At 48.5% G+C, this 18878-nt stretch overlaps 1 protein-coding gene across 1 annotated transcript; it reads left to right on the forward strand.

Annotated features, from left to right (window-relative positions):
* Window positions 1–1289: 1289 nt before the first annotated feature.
* INO80C (INO80 complex subunit C) lies at window positions 1290–18216 on the forward strand. Its single transcript, XM_044243153.1, has 5 exons — window positions 1290–1524; window positions 10734–10844; window positions 12113–12224; window positions 13118–13185; window positions 17806–18216. The coding sequence occupies exons 1-5, from the start codon at window positions 1369–1371 to the stop codon at window positions 17935–17937; spliced, it is 579 nt and encodes a 192-aa protein (XP_044099088.1). The 5' UTR covers window positions 1290–1368; the 3' UTR covers window positions 17938–18216.
* The last annotated feature ends 662 nt before the right edge of the window (window positions 18217–18878 follow it).

The raw sequence follows: 18878 nt of genomic DNA on the forward strand, positions 1-18878 counted from the left end.
GTTTCCTTCACATATCCAGATTCATATAGGCACCTTTCCTGTTTTAGAACACAGTAGCTTCAAGCAGTTACTGCAGTGGACTTGATCATTTGTGAATTATTTCATTAAGAACCAAAGAAAATTTGTTCCGAAGACTTGCAAGGTAGTATCACCCAGAAAAGGTAAGTGAACAAAACATTACCAGCCTCCCCCTTATGGAACTCACGTTCTAACAGGGGCCAAAAAAGACATTAACCAATTTACAATCCACGCAGTATGTGGCACATAACGAGGGGTGGCGGGAGAGGGTGTCCCATCGAAGTTTGTAATTAGGTTTTAGCAGATCTGTGAATTCCCCGAAATCTACACGTAAAATACTGTCTGTACCTGCATACATTTGATGGGGGCAGGGGAGGGGCTTACATGCTCCAAGGGGTCTGGGACTCCTAAAGGGTTAAGGACCACTCTTCAAGCCCATTTGGACTCCCAGCCAATATACACAAACTTGTTCCGCACGCGAAGGCAGCGACCAAGGGAAAGCCAGCAGCTTGACAGTCTGTTCAATCCACTCAGAACAACACTAACTTTACTCAGACATTAAAAGTGATCAGTTGGGACGCCTGGGTGGCTCAGTTGGTTGAGCAGCTGCCTTCGGCTCCGGTCATGGTCCCGGTGTCCATGATCGAGTCCCACATCCGGCTCTCTGCTCAGCAGGGAGCCTGCTTCTCCCTCTGCCTCTGCCTGCCACTCTGTCTGCCTGTGCTCTCTCTCCCCCCTCTCTCTGATAAATAAATAAAATCTTAAAAAAAAAAAAACCTTAAAAAAAATAAAAAAATAAAAGTGATCAGTTTTCCAACTTAATGTGAGAATGACAACACGGTTATTGATTTTTTTTTTTTTTAGATTTTATTTATTTACTTGACAGACAGAGATCACAAGTAGGCAGAGAGGCAGGCAGAGAGGAGGAAGCAGGCTCCCCGCAGAGCAGAGAGCCCCATATGGGGCTCGATCCCAGGACCCTGAGATCATGACCTGAGCTGAAGGCAGCGGCTTAACCCACTGAGCCACCCAGGGGACCCTGGTTATTGATTTTTAAAAGAACCCAGTGTTTGAAAAAAGGTCACGAGATGTTCTGTTCCTCAACCACGGCGGATTTCCCAGCACGTGCCCAGGCTGACAGCGGGACACAACCTGGCCGACCCCCTCCGGCCTCCGCGGATTGGGCTGCTCCGACCTCCGCCTTTTAGAATTGGCCGAAAGGAGTCCGCGAACCCGCTGGGAGTCCAGGCCGGATTTTCGCGCCTGAAGGCGGAAGTAAGGGCGAGCCGGAAGTTCCAAAGCCTGTACCGAGAAAGTGGGGGCGGGGGCGGAGGAAGACTCAGGGTAGGAATGGCGGCTCAAATTCCAATTGTGGCCACTACATCCACTCCGGGGATAGCTCGGAACAGCAAGAAGAGGCCAGCCAGTCCTTCCCACAACGGCAGCAGCGCTGGCGGTTACAGTGCCAGTAAAAAGAAAAAAGTGTCCGCCGCCGGCTTTACGCAGGTATGCTTAGGCTTGTCTAGTCTGCGCGTGCGCGGGGCCGTGCGGGGCGGAGCGAGGGCGCGTGCGCAGGGCAGGGCGGGGCAGGGCGAAGGTGCCGGGCCTTGAAGTCCCGCTTGAGTGGGGGAGAGGGGGTTCACATCGCTGGCGCAAATGAAACATTTTTTCCCAAGTGTGGACGAGTGGGCTTGGGTTCAGGCACCACCCGCCTTGCATTGTCCTTGAGAGCGGGAGAGGTGGGGATGTTATTACCGACTTAGTGCAGGGATCGTCTCTTCCCGTCGCGTTTAGGTTGAGGCTCGGGACGTTTCTGTGAGTTTCAGTCAAGCACAAGTCCGCGTGTCTCCCGTTGGTCCTTTCTGCAGATCTGTACCAAGTGTCCGTGAGGTGCAGAGCGCCCCAATGTCCTGAAAATGGAGAAATCCCAAAATGTATTGATACCGATGGCGTCCCTCATTCTCAGAAAAGTACTTTGTGGACAACTCGGTCTCCCCGTCCTAAAGTGGTTTGGTCTTACTCCATGGCTTTGGTGAAAGGATTCCGTGAGATCATGGTGGGAAGGCACTGAGCACAGTACCTGGCACAGATCTCATGGCATCTGGATAATCTAGGCTCCACAATTCCAGCAAAAGATTTTCTGCAGAGGAGTGATTTGGTTAGATTAGTGTTTCTCTTGGCTCCTGCATTTTATTTCATGCAATTAGAGAGCACTGTTCTAAGCACTTTCTAAATACTATCTCCTTTAATTCTTTTATTAAAAAAGATTTAAGTTATCTATATATCCAACATGGGGCTCGAAATTACAACCCCAAGATCTAGAGTCGCCAGCCCCAATGAAGGAGAAAACCAGGTACCCCTTTCTCATTCATTCATTATTTATTTTTCTTTTCTTTTTTTTTTTTTTTTAAATTTGACAGACAAAGATCACAAATAGGCAGAGAGGCAGGCAGAGAGAGAGGAAGAAGCAGGCTCTCTTTTCAGCGGGGCAGAGAGCCCGATGTGGGGCTTGATCCCAGGACCCTGAGATCATGACCTGAGCCAAACCCACCGAGCCACCCAGGCATCTCCATTCATTATTTATTTTTAAGATTTTATTTATTTATTAGTGAGAGACTGAAAGAGCATGAGTGGGAGGGGCAGAAGAAAAGGGAGAGGCAGGGTTGGATGGCAGAACCCTGCGATCATGACCCCAGCAGAAGGCAGAGGCTTAAAGCACTGAGCCTCCCAGGCGTCCCACCCTTATGTCATTTAATTCTTAAAATAAACCTCTGTGTTTTGCTTTGTTTTTAAAGATTTATTTGAGAGAGAGAGAGAGAAAGAGCACACACAAGTGGGGGGAGGGGCAAAAGGAGAGAGAGAGAGAATGAGTGCAGAGCTGGTTGCAGGACTTGGTACCAGGACCCCGGGGGATCAGGACCTCAGGCAAAATCAAGAGTCAGATCCTTAACCGACTGAGCTACCCAGGTGCCCTTACCTTAGCTTTTAAAAAAATATGATAATGTTAGTTTTAGAAGTTCCTTTGTTCTGTTTTTCAAAAGAAAATTTATTTTGAGAGAGAGAATGGGGGAGGGGCAGAGGGAAAGAATCTCAAGCTGACTCTCCTCTGAGCACACAGCTGATGGGGGGCTCATTCTCATGACCCTGGAATGGTGACCTGAGCTGAAATCAAGAGTCTGACTCAACCAGCTGAGCCACCCAGGTGCTCCCCACCTTTTTTCTATTTTTAAAATGGACATAAGAGTCATCCACTTCAGGGCGCCTGTGTGGCTCAATGGGTTAAAGCCGCTGCCTTCGGCTCAGGTCATGATCCCAGAGTCCCGGGATCCAGCCCCGCATCTGGCTCTCTGCTCAGCAGGGAGCCTGCTTCCTCCTCTCTCTTCCTGCCTCTCTGCCTACTTGTGATCTCTGTCTGTCAAATAAATAAATAAAATCTTAAAAAAAAAAAATCCACTTTTCCCCCGACAACTGTTATGATTTGTCTTTTTTATGTGGAGATAGTTTTTCATTACTGTCCTCGATGCATAACATTGTGTGCCCTGCTTTTCACTCAGCATCATTTCACGGATCTCCCTATGTTGACTGGCTTCCGAAGAAATTGAGTGCTCTTATTTAATTGACTTTATCGAATATTTTGCTTCTCGCAATTCTGTCTTAAGTCACCCTACTACAACACTGCAGTTCTAGATCAGGCTCAGCGACTTTATCCTAGAATACTGTCAGATCGATGTAACTGGGCATTCGGTTTTCCGGTGATGAGACAAAGACCATTTGTCTCCCTCCTTCGTGACCCCACTGTCCTCACGTCTGAGTCGGTTGTGCAGGTTGCCATCTGGAGACGTGAAGCTATTTGGCGGGTAGAGGTCTTGCTGACTGCAGTCTCAGAGGCAGGCCGGGGCTGCTTTGATAGGGCCAGGTTTCTGCTCCCTGGGACTTGTGTCGTCTCTTCTCGAGCTGCAAAGAGAGGACAGCCCTGAATGCTGAGCATTACTTCTCTCCTCTTCATAGGGTATTCGTGTCTCAGGGATGGGCTGGTTCATCTCGGAAGGTCTCAATGTTAACAGTGGCTGAGTAATGTGGAAACTGTAGGTCATTTACAATTTTATTTTCTTGCGTTTCAGCCTCACAGACTTGATCCTCCCTTTCACTGAGAGCCACTCCCTCTCATCCCATCGCTAATAGGCAGCAGAGTCTCAGCATGGCTGAAGCCCAGGGTGCGGGATCATGCAGGGTGGGGTTCAGGAGGAAGGAATGGCACAACACCCAGTTCTGGGCCCAGGATCTTGGATCCTGGTCTGAGAGGGAAGAGAGTCCTCACTGTTTTCACAGGCAGGAGGCAGCTGTGGAATGACAGGGCTCAGTTCTTGTTGGGATGCCTTCCTTTCTCTGCCCCTTCTTCAGCAAGCGTGGATCCTCACCGGCCCTGCTGACAGGGGAAGGACAGAGGATGGAGGGACCAAATGAGCAGGAGGGGTCCGCTTTGAATCTCGGTGCTGGAGCACATCCTCTCCGTCCCCTTGCTGCCTCTTCTCTGGCACGCTGCCCTGAGTGGCGGTGCAGACTTCTGGCACTCTCTCCCACACCTTCCCCTTCCTCCCAGCAGATGCACCTGTCTGACAGTGCGTCCTCTCCCCTGGCAGAGGGCCCAGACCTCCCAGCCCACACACACTGGCCGAGGTACCTGTTTCTCTCGGCAGCCTCTTGGGCAGTGCCGCCTCCCCAGTCTCCGCCAGGCCTTGCCACCTGCCAGCGTTCTCCCATCTCTTCCTGGGGCCTGGGAACGGCCTACGTCAAAGAGCACCCGGATTCCTTCCCAGGATTTCACTGTGCGCACAGCCCTGGGAGCTCACCCACTAGGCATCAGGGACGGGGCCTCCGGAGAACGGGAGAGATGCAGTCTCTCTGGCCTTCCTGCACAAGAGAAAAGCTGAGACCGTCATTTGAGGATGGTGGCTGCCAGTGGGGTGCATCCCCTACGTGCTGTCTGTCGGGCCTGGAGGCCTGCTTCGCCCATCCCCCGCTGGGATCTTCCCCTTGCGTTGTTAGCATTTCCGTTTGCTTATTTTCTCCCAGATGGGAACATTACATAAGCAGTCATTTTCTTTATAAAAAACTGCAACAGTGAAGTTGCCACTTAAATGTGTGTGGCCCTGGGAAACCTCTCCCTTTCTGCCTGTTTCCCCTGAGCTGTCCCTAGCGGTCTGGCTTTTCTGTCCCAACACGATGCTCCCTGTGTAGTTCTCAGGCTGTCTTTTCTCTCTCTCACGTACTGGAGGCTACCTGTAGGCCAGCCTCCCCGCTGCCTTTGCCCACTGGCCCATCCTCGCTGAGTAGTCCCAGGGCCGCCCTGACGAATCCCTAGATTCCTTGGGGAAGAGACCACTTTGCTGCCTCTGACACTGGCCAGTTTCCTTGGACCTGTTCATCTCGTGTGCCTTCCAGCCAGTGAGCAAGGCTTCCTCCTCCACCCCTGAACTACAGCCTCTCGGGAGAGCAGATGGCACTCACTCTTCCTGACCCGCCTGCCAGCTGTAGCTTCCTTTTGGGGGCCGTGGAGCAACCTGGTTAGCAGGTTAGCAGCTGGGCGAACCCTAGGGGAGAGGTTTCTCTTGGCCACTGTTATTTATTTATTTTTTTAATGTTCTAAACATTTCAGTGTGAATTTCCTAAAATCAAAGTCATTCTCCTACATAACAACAGTACAGCCGTCAGATTTAGCGATTAACACTGAACCAGCACTGACCCCTAACCACAGATGGCGTTCTTATCTTTGGTCGACCCCAGGATTCAGGCCGGGATCACACGTTTGTTTTATCATATGTCTTTAGCTTCTTTTTCTATAGGACAGTTCTCTGGTCTTTATCTTTCACGACGTGACGCTCTTGAAGAGTACTGGTCACTTATTTTATAGAGTGTTCCTGAATTTGGACTTGTCTGATATTTCCTATGATCAGATATGGGTAATACATGGGTAATACATTCTTGGCAAGAGGACAGAAGTGACACTGTCCCCTTCTCAGTGCGTCGTATCATAGCACATGGTGGCCCGTGTTCTGCTACCAACAGTGTTTGCTTTGAGCACTTAGTAAGGTGGTGTCTGCCCACTTCACAGTCTCTCCACTGTGAAGTTAATTTTTTCCTGTTCGTATTAAAGAATCCTGCGGGGGGGATACTTTGAGACTAGCTTTATTCATTCATCCATAAATGTGTTTGTTTGTAACTGCTTTATTGAGTTACAATTCACATCTCATAAAATTCACCCTCTTAAAATGTGCGCTTCTGTGGTTCGTAATATATTCTGAGTTGTGTAACCACCCCTACCATCTAATTTTAGAATATTTCCATGACCCCAAAAAGAAACCCTCTACCTATTAGCAGTTACTCCCATTAACCCTTCCTCTGAGCCTGTGACCGCCTCTGATCTTTGACTGCTGTAGTTACCTCATGTGAATGGAATCATAGAATATGTGGCCTTTTCTGTCTGTGTTCAATTACCATAATATTTTCTTTCCTTTTTTGAAAAGACTTACTTATTTATTTGAGAGAAAGAGCGCATGAGGAGGAGCAGGAGGAAAGGGAGAGAAACTCAAGCTGACTCTGCTCTGAGCATGGAGTCCAGTGCAGGGGCTTGATCTCATGACCTTGAGATCATGACCTGAGCTGAAAACAAGAGCTGGACGCTTAACCAACTGCGCCACCCAGGTGCCTGTTGGTTAGCGTAGTATTTTCAAGGCTTATCCATGTGGTTGCATGGATTAGTACTTTATTCCCTTCCGTGGTTGAATGCCACTCCATTGTACGGATATACCACACCTGTGTATTCTTCAGTTGATGGCCATGTAGGTTGTTTGTACATCTTAGCTTTCATGGGAAATACTTCTATGAGTATGCACATGTTTTTACAGACTTTTTTTTTTTTTTTTTTAATTCTCTGGGGTATATATTAGGAGTCGAATTATTGGGTCACATGATAATTCTGTTTAACATTTTGAGGAAACACCAACTGTTTTTCGAAGTGACCACACTCTTTTCCTTTCTTACCAGCCCTGCGTGAGGGTTGCAGTCGCTCTGCACCCTCCCTGGCACTTTAGCCAGTGTCTTCGATCATGGCCATCCCCGTGGGTGTGACGTGATAGCTCAGTGCAGTTTTGAGGATGCCGAACATCTTTTCTGCTGGCCATAAAAGAGGAAATGTTGATTGGAATCCTTTGCCCTTTTTACAGTGGAATTTGCATTGTTGTTGTTGAGTGATAACAATCCTTTATATGTTCTGGATTAGTGTTATTTATTTTGATGCTCAAATTATCCTCTGCTAGTAGGAACCTCTTCAAACCGCTTCTTTGTGTTTTAATAGACCCCCGTCATTTTCTCAGTGCTATTACGTACTGTGGTAAACTGAATTGTTTCCCTTCAAGATCCATATGAAGTCCTAGTGCGCTCCCCCCTCCCCCCCGCCCACCGCCCGTACACCTCAGAACATTACTGTGTTTGGAGATAGGGCTGTTACAGAGGTAATTAAGGTTAAAGGAGGTCAATAAAGGTGGAGCCCTAATCCAATAGGACTGTTGTTCATATGAGAGGAAGAGACACCAAGGAGGGGAGTGTACAGAGGAGAGGCCCTGTGAGGACACAGCAAGACGACAGCCATCTACAAGCCAATGACCCAGGCATCAGGAGAAACCAACCCCGCTGATAACTTGATCTGGACTTGTAGTTCCCAGAGCTGTGAGAAAATGCGTGTCTGTTGTTTAACCCACCCAGTCTGTGGCGTTTTGTCAGGACAGCCCTAGCCGACCAATACAGCTATTTTCTTACTTTCTGAACCACAAGGCTCATCCTGTACTTTTCTGCCCCAGCCCTGGAACCAGTTACTTTTTTAAGGATCAGTGTTCTTGGAGAATCACATTTAGAAACCAGGATCTGAGCCCAGGTGTACCTGTTGTTTCCAGCTGTCTCTGTGGAGAGAGCTAGGAAAGATGGGGGGGTGTGTACCACCCTCCCCATACTCTCTGTATCGGTTTCTCTGTTTCTCTGCCTGAGCTGTATTAAAGCCTTGAGTACACACTGCGAACCTTCGATTTCAGTCCAGTAGCACAGGCTTCGTTCTAGCCTCCCCTTGGTCCTTCCATGCCCCTCTTCAGGACCCATATACACTATTTCTGATCCAGTTAAATGTTGGGAACAGAAGGCTGAGCCACACTGTGGGGCAGGGTGTACATCTGCTCGGAGATGCTCTCTTTCCTTGTCTGGTCATCTCTCTCTCATCTCTCCTTCTTCTGGTCTGTGGTTCCCTGTTTCATAAAGCTGCTGTTTTTTTCCTTGACTAAGACATAAATACAAACTATCCAACATATATCTAATTTATAATAGATACTAGTCAACCCAAAATAACATTGACAGCTGACTAAAACTATACACGGTAATGTTGGTTATTGATTAAATGTGATGGGAAAATCAAATTTCCCTCATCAAATTGGGCCTTCTAGGATACATGTACCTGGCAGAAATGCCATGACAGGAAGGAAAAATTACAAGGGCAGTAAAAGTTAGTTATGTACAAAATGCTAGATCTAATCTTTGTTATAAAATTAAAGCTGACATGAATTAATCCCGATGAAAATAATCTTAGGAAAGTATAAATGAAAATGGGAAAATTGGAAACTATTTGTGCCATATAGAAAATGACTCAGTGGATTTGTACCGGAAAATACAAAATGCAGTAAGGAGGGATAATGAAAGGTAAGGCTGGAGAGGAGGCCAGATGTGTTTCTCATCTCAAAGTCCGTGGGGCCCACCGGCCTGCTGGAGGGGAGGGGAGCCCCGTCAAGCTTGCGTTTAAGAGGGCCTCACTGTGCTGGAGACAAGGAGTGGGCAAGGTGTGCACCGCCGAGCCCCTCCTCTGAGGGGCAGGCTGAGGAAGGTGCCAGGTAAGGGAGGACTGTGGGAAGGATGGCTGGGGGAGGGAGGGAGGGAGGGAGTGCGAGAGGAGAGAGAGACGCAAGAACACTTGTGGCTGTGGCTGGTAGGAAAAGGTTGAGGAATTGGAGGCCTCTTACTTCTTACAGGGTCGGCATCGAGCTGGGCTTTGGAAAGATCATGGGTGGGGGTGGGTTGAGCGGCATGTCAGACAAAAGAGGTGGTGTGGACCAAGGAGGCGCCCAGGCCCACGTGCAGAGACTGGCAAAGCCTCTGGGAAGGTGTCTGAGAGGAGACCATTTGGAGAACTACGCATCAGAGTGGGTGCCCCCTGCGCCCCCCACAGATGTCACTGCAGGGTTGGAGATGGGGTGATAGACCACACACACACACACACACACACATCCAGCACGCTCATACACTGCTGCTGGGAGTGTCAAATCGGGCCACCATTTAGGAAAGCGAATTGGCAGCTTCTTTCAGTGTTAAATACACTTACCCTGTCATGCAGCCATTCCGCTCCTAGGTGTTTACCCTAGAGAAGTGTAAACACAGGTCCACCCAAAGCCTGTAGGGACTGTTCACAGCAGCGTTATTTATACTAGCTGAAGCCTGAAAATGGCCCACACGTTCATCAGCAGCGAGTGGATAAACACATTGTGGTACAACCATACGGGGGGATGCCGCTCTGCTGAACATACACAGATACAGCGAAACGAATTACTGACCTCTACGGCAACACGGAGAGATCTTCAAAACTCTGCTGCACTAAAGAAGCCAAACACGAGTACATGTTGTCACATTCCCTTTATATGAAGTTGTAAAAGGGGCAAAAGTGGGGTGGGAGTAACCACAATAGCGACTGCCCTGAAGGTGGAAGGTACTGCCTAGGAAGGGAATGAGGGAACTTTCTGGGATGACGGAAATGTTCTGTAATCCATAGGGACACAGATTAAACAAGTATAAAGATTTGGCAAAACTCACGAAACCTATACTTAAGATCTGTGCATTTCACTGTATGTAAATTATATATCAATTAAAAATAATTAATTGCAGTTTGGGAGTACTGGAAATTGCATTAAACATCAGAAGCCATTTCTTACTTTGGCTTGTTTTTTCTTGGTGATGGTGAGCTTGAAAGGTTATTTTGTTTTAAAGAGTTTAGCCTGCTATTGGGGGCATTCTGGCGGCAGGCGGCTGACCTGTGGCTACCCAGCCCCCTCTTCCTCTGCTCTCCTCTTTCAGAATGCCTGTTATCCCCTTACTTCGCTGGCGCAGAAGAGTTGTAGCCTGGGTTCTCTGACTGATGACACCCTTACAGGGGCTGGCCCTTTTTTGTCTCAGTGTGACAAGATCAATAGGAGTAGGGACACTGTGGTGTTGTGGAGATGGTGAGGACTTTGGAATCGGCTCCACCTGGGTTTGGATCCAGAGGTAATCACTGTGTGGTCTTGAACCCATACCCCTGAGCCTCAATTTTCTCTTCTGAAAACTGGGGATAACAGCAGTTGTCAGAGTTCAGTGAGGCGGCTCATGGGGGACAGCCATCCCTCCTACTTGGCACATGGGGGATCCGGGAAGCCTGGCAGCTGGGGTCCTGGCTCTCCTTCCCATGGCTTCCACACAACAGGTGTTGCTCCCAATCTGGCATGCCCTTCTCTTGTGCAGGCCACCTGCTAGGGCTCTGGGGCACTGTCTTCCTTCACATCTCCCGTGGCGTCATCTTTGGTCTCGTTAGGAGCAGAGTTAGGGACCTCGCCAAGAAAAAAACGGACCTCAGACTATCATTATGTTTTAAGGGTATCAGCATGGAAGCCATGAGCGAGAATAAGATGGTGCCCTCTGACTTCAGCACGGGACCTATGGAAAAAGCTGCCAAGCCATTGCCATTTAAGGATCCAAACTTTGTGGTAAGCTTCTAAGGTATTTTAGAAATGAAAAAAAAAAAAAAAAGCAAAAACAAACAGCCACACCCCAGCCTCTGATCCTGCTGGGCCGGCAGCCCGGGTGGCCCTGGTGGCCCGTTCTCCGTCAGTTCAAGTCACCACCTTCTTTGCCAGGGGCTCTTAGGAGAGGGTGGTGCAGGAGGAAGGCCCTACCTGTTGCTCACCCCGTGGGCCGGTTCCCCAGGATTTAGGTGCTCCTCGTGGAACTGATTAAAGGGTACTCTTCTGAGGGTGGGTCATTTCCATGATGGTTCACCATCCCTTTTCACTGGGCTTATGTAAGTTTTCGTTGAAAACTAACTAAAAGAGGAGTTCTCCTTGTTAGTTTAAGTAAATCTAACTTATGTTGCTGTAAAGTAGGAATAGTCTACTCTTCCTTTCATTCTTGAGAGCTATAATTCCAGAGATTGAGATGATATTAGAAGTTTGTTTTTCAGTAGTCTTTTTTTTTTAACCTTTTTTTTTTTTTGGTCAGAGAGAGTGAGCATAGGCAGACAGAGTGGCAGGCAGAGGCAGAGGGAGAAGCAGGCTTCCTGCTGAGCAAGGAGCCCGATGTGGGACTAGATCCCAGGATGCTGGGATCATGACCTGAGCCAAAGGTAGCCGCTTAATCAACTGAGCCACCCAGGCGTCCCTGTTTTTCATTAGTTTTAAAAATACAGTATTACCAGTGCCTACAGCAGATTTTGGTATTCTTTTCCATTTTATTTTATCATTTTTATAGAACAAGAAAGAAAACAAATTTCCAGAGGGCTTGCCATGCCATGATTGAGGCTTTCTTGTGTTTTCCAGCATCTCCAGTGACTTGCCAGGCAGTGAGTGACCTGCCCTCAGAAGGGAGTTGAGAGATGTGGTCATGAGTTTAAAGCTGACTTTGTAATAAATTTATTTTAAAGTAAGGGAGGATTCATGAATGCTCTAAAGTTAGTCCCCAAAAGGATGTGATTTTTCTATGAGCATATAAAAACAGACAATAACAACAAAAAAACTCATTTATTTCTACTCCATGACCAACTACTTCATGGGTTTTGATAATCCAAAAGCTTTGTGTTTTTATCAGTAAGATTAACGTGTACAGTGTAATACTTAAAAACAAACAAACCCAGCCCTTCGGGGTACAAATGAGCTGACAGAACAAGGGGCATGTTACTGTTAGGGATGCGTGTCATTCTGATCCTGAAATGATGGCCTCCGCTGATTCCTGTCGCTTCCACCCCCATCTTTCACTCCAGCACTCTGGCCATGGTGGCGCAGTCGCCGGCAAGAAGAACAGAACCTGGAAGAACCTGAAACAGATCCTCGCCTCTGAAAGGGCATTGCCGTGGCAACTAAACGATCCCAACTGTGAGCTGTCTAGAGCCTTCTGTGTGTCCATGATGATGCTTAGAGTAGGAACTTGTAACAAACCTGCGTGTTTGTGTTAGTGTAGGAAGCGACCCGTAGCTCTGGGGTTGGCGAGTTGCGTCAGCCTCGGGAGACGCCGTGCACGTAGCTGGTCGCTGAGCCCTTCTGTGCAACAGGGGTGTGTGCTTGTTCGTGGTGCTGTGACATTTCAGTCTGGAGAAGTCGGTCCTGATGTGCTAATCCTGGTGTTTGTGTCAGACAAACTTCTTTTCAGGAGTCTGCTCTTAAAATGTGTTTCTAGAACAGGGTTTGCCAAGATTTCAGAGGGTTTCTAACCACCGTCTTAAAGGCTAACTCTGTTTTACTCTGTGCCATTGTTAGAGTGAGTGCTTTCCGCTGCAGTGTTTTCACATTTGTGTAAAGCACTGTTCTGTGTTCTGTTCGTCCTCCCTGGAAAGTACAGTCAAAGTTTCCCTCACCTCCTGTCCCACAGCACATCTTTCATGGGGTGACTCAGATGGGTGACCAGTGAGCTAGTCAGGGTCTGGGTGTGGACACTCCAGTGTCCGGATGCTCTGATCCTATTAGAGGGTGGTTGGGTTTCGCCCACAGCCTGTGTAGCCTGGGATGGTGAGAGTGGCCTGTGGGCAGAGGAGCTTTCCAGGGGTTCCGCCAGAGCAGAGGGGCCCCAGGGACAGGGTAGAGCTCGATCCAGAGCCTGTGCCTGGTCTGTGACGTAGTGCATCACTCCCCCGGAGAAGTGTCTGAGGACTTAATTACCGCGTCAAAATTTTAGAAATATTATGAGACAGCACTTTCAGAGAAAGAAGGAGAGGGATCTGAATATTTTAAAGCCAGCTTAGTTATCTTCTTTCTTTTTTTTTCCCCCCCAGACTTCAGTATTGATGCTCCTCCCTCCTTTAAACCAGCTAAGAAGTATTCTGATGTTTCAGGTCTTCTTGTGAGTATAAATCCATCTCGGGGTCTCATAGCATTGAGCTGAAAGGGAGATTTCATAATACTGTCGAAGGAAGTGTTGATGGGGCTGCCCCTGACCCTGCCGGGAGCCTGCGCACTTCGACAGGTCCTGGGTTTGTGCTGAAGAGCTCACACGCTTGTCTCAGAGTGGCTGCAGCCTGGGGCCTCCGTGCAGGAGGGAAGACTGCTCCAGAAAGCAGGAGACCCGGCTCTCACCTCCCCTTCCTCTGCTTGTTAACACATGAGATAACATGAAAGAAACAATTTCTTTTTTAACTGCTGAAATTTAAAAAATTTCTCATATTTTGGAGATGATTGTACTTTTAAAAATGTAGTTAAACTAATATGGGGCACTTCACTTTTTAAAACTCATACATGTCATTTAAATGCTTTACATTTTTATGAAAATGGATGACTCCAAACTTCCGTGTCAAACAGACTAAACCAATGATATGCGTTTTTTGCTGGGAAAGAGGTTGAGTTCTTTTATACTTTTGAAAATACTGTTAGTTACTGTCTCTGAATCAGTTGTATGTTGTAGCTTCTCCGCAGAGCACACATTCCTCCGTGTACTACAAACCTTTTTTTTTTTTTTAAAGTAGGCTCCATGCCCAGTGTGGAGCTCAGCATGGGGCTTGAGCCCCTGCGATCAAGACCTGAGCTGAGGGGCGCCTGTGTGGTTCAGTTGGTTGAGCAACTGCCTTCGGCTCAGGTCATGATCCTGGACTTTCAGGTTCGAGTCCCACATCGGGCTCCCAGCTCCTTGGGGAGTCTGCTTCTCCCTCTGACCTCCTCCTTTCTCATGCTCTCTCTCACTCATTCTCCCTCAAATAAATAAATAAAATCTTAAAAAAAAAAAAAAAGACCTGAGCTGAGATTGAGAGTCAGACACTTAGCTGACTGAGCCAGCCAGGTGCCCCGTACTACAAACTTCTTAACACAGACCCTTAAGTACAGTGATCATAAAAAACAACAGGCAGAATAGAGGTGCTATAACATGGCATGCGTGTGCATGTGTGTGTGCGTGTGTGCATGCGTGGTGGGTTCTTCTGCCGTCCATTCAGGGCACGTATCTCCTAACCTCGGAGGGTACTTCACCTGCACGAGCAATGTTGTGGTCTTACACGATCTCTTGTTTCCTGCCTGAAAATAGTCACCTCATCGATTTGACCCATTTTAATAACTGTTTATGGCAGGAGAGCTAGTGTGCGAGCAGCTGTTCCGTTCCAGCCCCAGATGGGCATTTCTCCATGGAGAGGCCAGCGTTTAGGGGCAGACCTAGTAGGTGGTCCCTTAGAAGGTCGCTTTGTCCTCGCCGCTCGGCAGCTCATTTGTTAGTGCGGTGGCTCGCACACATTGGAGGCATGAGAATCACTTTGAGAAGCGTCGTTCCAGGCCCTTTATGCTACAGGCAAGGCCTTGTCATGTCATACATAGCCTAAAACCTCTGGCTGCTTGGATCTGCAAAGAACCCTACCAGATCATGGAAAGGCGGACCCACAGGACTGGCTAGAAGGATGTGAAGACAGTACAAGGAGGACATACAGACAATCAGTAGATATTCAGTCTCCCTGATAATTAGGGAAAGGGCTCACCAGCAGGGGAGAAATGAAGATGTTTCATTATAAACATCACCAACACAGAGAAGCAAATCTTCTCAATACACGGCCCTTTTGAGGTGGGAATACATTAGTCTGGATTCTTGGGAGGATATTTGACAGCACCTGTTGAGACAGAAAAGCTAAAGCTTATGACTTAGCAGTTTGCCTTCCAGGCAGCTCCCTAGAGAAGGTGTGTGTACACGGAGTTTCGTGCAGAAATAATTATGAGAAAATGGGGTTATGAGCCAAGTATTGGGAACACAATAAAGGTCAGTCAACCAGGGCTTGGGGGTGGAGATGATTTCATACTGGTCTGTGAGCTTGATGTGTTTGTAACAACAGGAATAAACTTCTAGATGTGTCGTTTACTCAAAGGTGCAAAGCAGCGTAAGCAGCATGCTACCATTTAAGCAAAAACCAACACACACTTACAAAAAAATAGTGGGTAATTTCCCTGGTGTGTTTATATACATAAGGGTGGATACAAACAAGGACTGGAAGGGTGCCCAGGGACAGTGGTTTCCTCAGGGAAAGGCAGGGACTTTTGGATGGTAGATGCTTGGAAAAGAGGACTTGAGTCTTATAATGTTTTCTTTCTTTCTTTTTTTTTTAAGAGGAGAATATATCCATTTGTTGACTTGGGTAAATTAAAGTTGCGTCATTAAAAAATATAGCCCCACTCATGTTTACATGGACACACCTGTTCGCGCCAAACAGCTGTCCGCTGTGCGTGGGCAAGGCAGGAAGCCACGTGGGTTCACACCTGTGGGCAGTCCTTGTTCCAAAGCTCTGGAAAAAGCCGTGGCTATGGGTGAGATGGGCAGAGCAGTGAGCGCTGCCTGTCACCTTGCGGCAGGGGAGCCCTTATAGCCACTTACTGCCACCCTACCGGACGGGGCTTCTGTTCCGTTCAGGCTCTGGAGACTGAAGCCAGAGGAGAGCAAACCGGAAGAGTGCAGTTTCTCACTTGTTCAACCCTGGGGTGTCCCTTGGCACCCTTCCTTTTCTTCAGAATACTAGGGCACGTCCGGTCTGTGCAAGCTTTCGTTGGTGACCTTCCTGTGGGTGCCAGGGCATCTCTGTATCGTGCCTTATTTACTTATTTACAGTGGCCTTCTTGGCAGGGAGGTCTGAAGTTGGGCAGGCCGGCTCGGCGCACGCAGTTCGGTGGTAGGAGTGAAGTGGCTGCAGAAATGGAGCCAGGCCGGAGCTGGTGCTTCTCTAGAGGCCAGATGATGCAAGCCAGCTGCGCGGGCCTGCCCCCTCCCACTCCCCCTGCGGCCACAGGGGAGCCTCTCCTCCCGTCCACGCCTCTGCCTGCCTCCTGGCCAGTCCTCCAGAGGGGCTTCTTGCTATTTTTCTGTGGAAGCCTTCCTGAATATTACTGTCATTAAAATGTGGGACAGAAAGGCAAGATCTAGATGAAGCCAAAGGATCAAGGTTTTATTTTATGGAGAGTTTTAATTAATCTGGAGGACTAATCTCCTTTTCCTGCCACGCAGATGTTAACTACTGTAGGGAGATCCCCTGAGGCAAAATTGGGACTTTGGAGAGTGTGAGAACCCTGTAACTAAGTTCCCCTCCAAGGTTGCTTCTTCAGCCTCCCCGCCCTTCCTCGGTGACACAGCACTGCCACCAGGCGGGGTCCGCACACAGGCCGTCGGCAAGGCAATAACTGGACGTTATCCGTCTAGACTTTAATGGCATCTTGTATAATTTTTAAAAGGAGTTCCAAATGACTCACCCTCATGTTTTCTGTTTCAAAGTCTGTAGAATCCATGTGACTTGAAGTATACAGTAAATGAGTTTATTTTCTCCATTTTGCACGTGGGGAACCCAGACCAAAAGAGAATTTTGATATCAGTGAGAAGTGAGTTCTCTTTTCCGTGATGGTCTTGATTATCCATGGGTTCATTCATTTGTGCGTTTACACATTCCTCACTCATTGCACAAACATTCCCTGAAGGCCAGGGCGCACTCTGCATTGCACTCGGAGCAGGGATGCGTGATAAGCAAACCATGGGGTTCCTGCCCCGTGGAGCCGCTCAGCTTAGACCTTACTCAGAGTCATGCCAATAATAAACGGGAAAGCAAGAGAGAAGCATTCTACAGGAGACAGATGTGGGAGAGCGGGGGAGCAGATAAGACTTCCCTGATGAGATGCCTGGGGGCTGAGTCTGAAGGATGAGCCCACGACTGGGGAGCAGAGCGGCCCCTCCCCAGGGAAGGGCGAGTGGGGCATGAATGCCAGGAGGGACTGAGAGCCAGGGCAGTTGGAACCAGGGTGGGGACATGTGGCTGAGGAAGAGGCTTGGGAAGGTGGAGGGCCCGGGCTGGCTTTCGGGATCTGAGAAGCCATGCTGAGGACTTGAGATCCTGGGAGTTTTCAAGCCAAGGGAAGACGCAATCAGAAGTGCAAGTTGTGGAAATGACCTTGGTTTTCACTGTGGGGTGGCGGTCCCTTCCAGTGGGAGGGTGGGAGTGGGTGGCCCATCAGTACTGCCGAGTAGCCCAGGGAGCCTGGGAGTGGCATGGGGAAGGCATAGAGCCGGAGAGAGCACTTGGAGCAGGTGGGGTGTAGGGGTGTAACAGGGAGGGGTGGGTGTGCCTGGGCAGCCCCTGTTCCTGCCTTGGGGGACAGAGCCAAAACATCTGTTGAAAGCAGGTGGGAGTCTGAAGGCAGGGGCCAGGGAGGGACGATCATCAGGAATTCCATTTTGGACCTGTTGCTCGGAGCCCTTGCAGTGTCCACCGTTCTGACCTGTCCTGGTGTCTGATGTGGTTACTCCTCTTCCTCCCGTCTATACCCTGAAGTATTTCTCAAGTCTGGGAAGATTAACAAGTCATTGCCAAAGTAGGCAGTTTGTGTTCTTCATGACAGAGTAAGACAAAATGCAGATATTTCACTTTAGGTAAAATAGAAAAAATTTGTAAACTTGAACTTCAAACATTCACCATGACCACCAGTGTTCTGCCTTTCCCTGTGCCGGTTTCCCACCCAGGCCAACTACACTGACCCCCAGAGCAAGCTGCGGTTCAGCACCATCGAAGAGTTTTCCTACATCCGGAGGCTGCCCTCCGACGTCGTCACTGGCTACCTGGCCCTGAGGAAGGCCACAAGCATCGTTCCCTGAGCCTGGAGAAATGGGGAGGCGGTGGAAAGCTATTTCAAAGGCAAACTTTGGACTCATGATTTTGTTTCATGGAAACAAACTCATTCTGCTGTCAATCTGGAAATGTCAGTGCTGTGCCTTGGAAAGAATGTTTGGCTTAAATTTCAGGGGTTGTTTTTTTTTTTTTTTCTTTTCTATGTTTTCCCTCCAACTGTGATATTTCCTGTTGAATTAAATTATATTTCAGTTGTTGCCTCAAGTAAAGTTGTTTGACAAGAAAATATAAAATTGTGCTTTTAACTTAACCCATGTAGTTTTTGCTTCAACGTTATAAATGCTCCTATAACACATTTCAAGACTTATAATGAATCCTGACATCAGGGCTAGATTATTCCTGGTCCTGGTGACTCCCACTTTAGAGCAGATTAGATTTTTTTTTTTTTTTTAATCAGTATACTTGGAGGAGGTCCAAAATTGGGGACTGGCAAAGAAAGAGCAGAGTACTCTCCCTGCTGCACCGGGCCAGCCTCTCCCCAGCCTCCAGAACTCTCTCCAGAGAGAAATATGTGTCTGTTATATAAGCTACCCAGTCTGGCATTTTGTATGGCTGCTTTGGCTGGCTGAAACAGCAGCCCTAGCCCCACTTCTGGAGTGTGGGGTGCGAACACTGGCACCTGTTCCGAGAAGGGCTCTTGTCCTGGTATAGGCTGCTGCCCCTTTGACCGAAGCCTGCTCGGGAACAGCAGTGTTGGCTTCCCCTTCTCATAGCGGGAGAGCGGGGGAGAGTGTGGAGATAGGCCTGGGACTTTCTGAGCCCACTCCTGTATTTCTCTAGGGAGGGCAGTGGGCCTGAGCTGCCTCTGCTTTAGGGGATTAGGCGGTCAGGTGCCGGCCTTTTCTTTCTGAGGGAACGCCCCTCGTGCAACCTCTCCTGGCTTAGAAGAAAGAAAAACAAAGCTGGG

Source organism: Neovison vison, chromosome 3 (genome assembly GCF_020171115.1).
Source record: "Neovison vison isolate M4711 chromosome 3, ASM_NN_V1, whole genome shotgun sequence".
In the NCBI taxonomy this organism is placed as follows: domain Eukaryota; kingdom Metazoa; phylum Chordata; class Mammalia; order Carnivora; family Mustelidae; genus Neogale; species Neogale vison.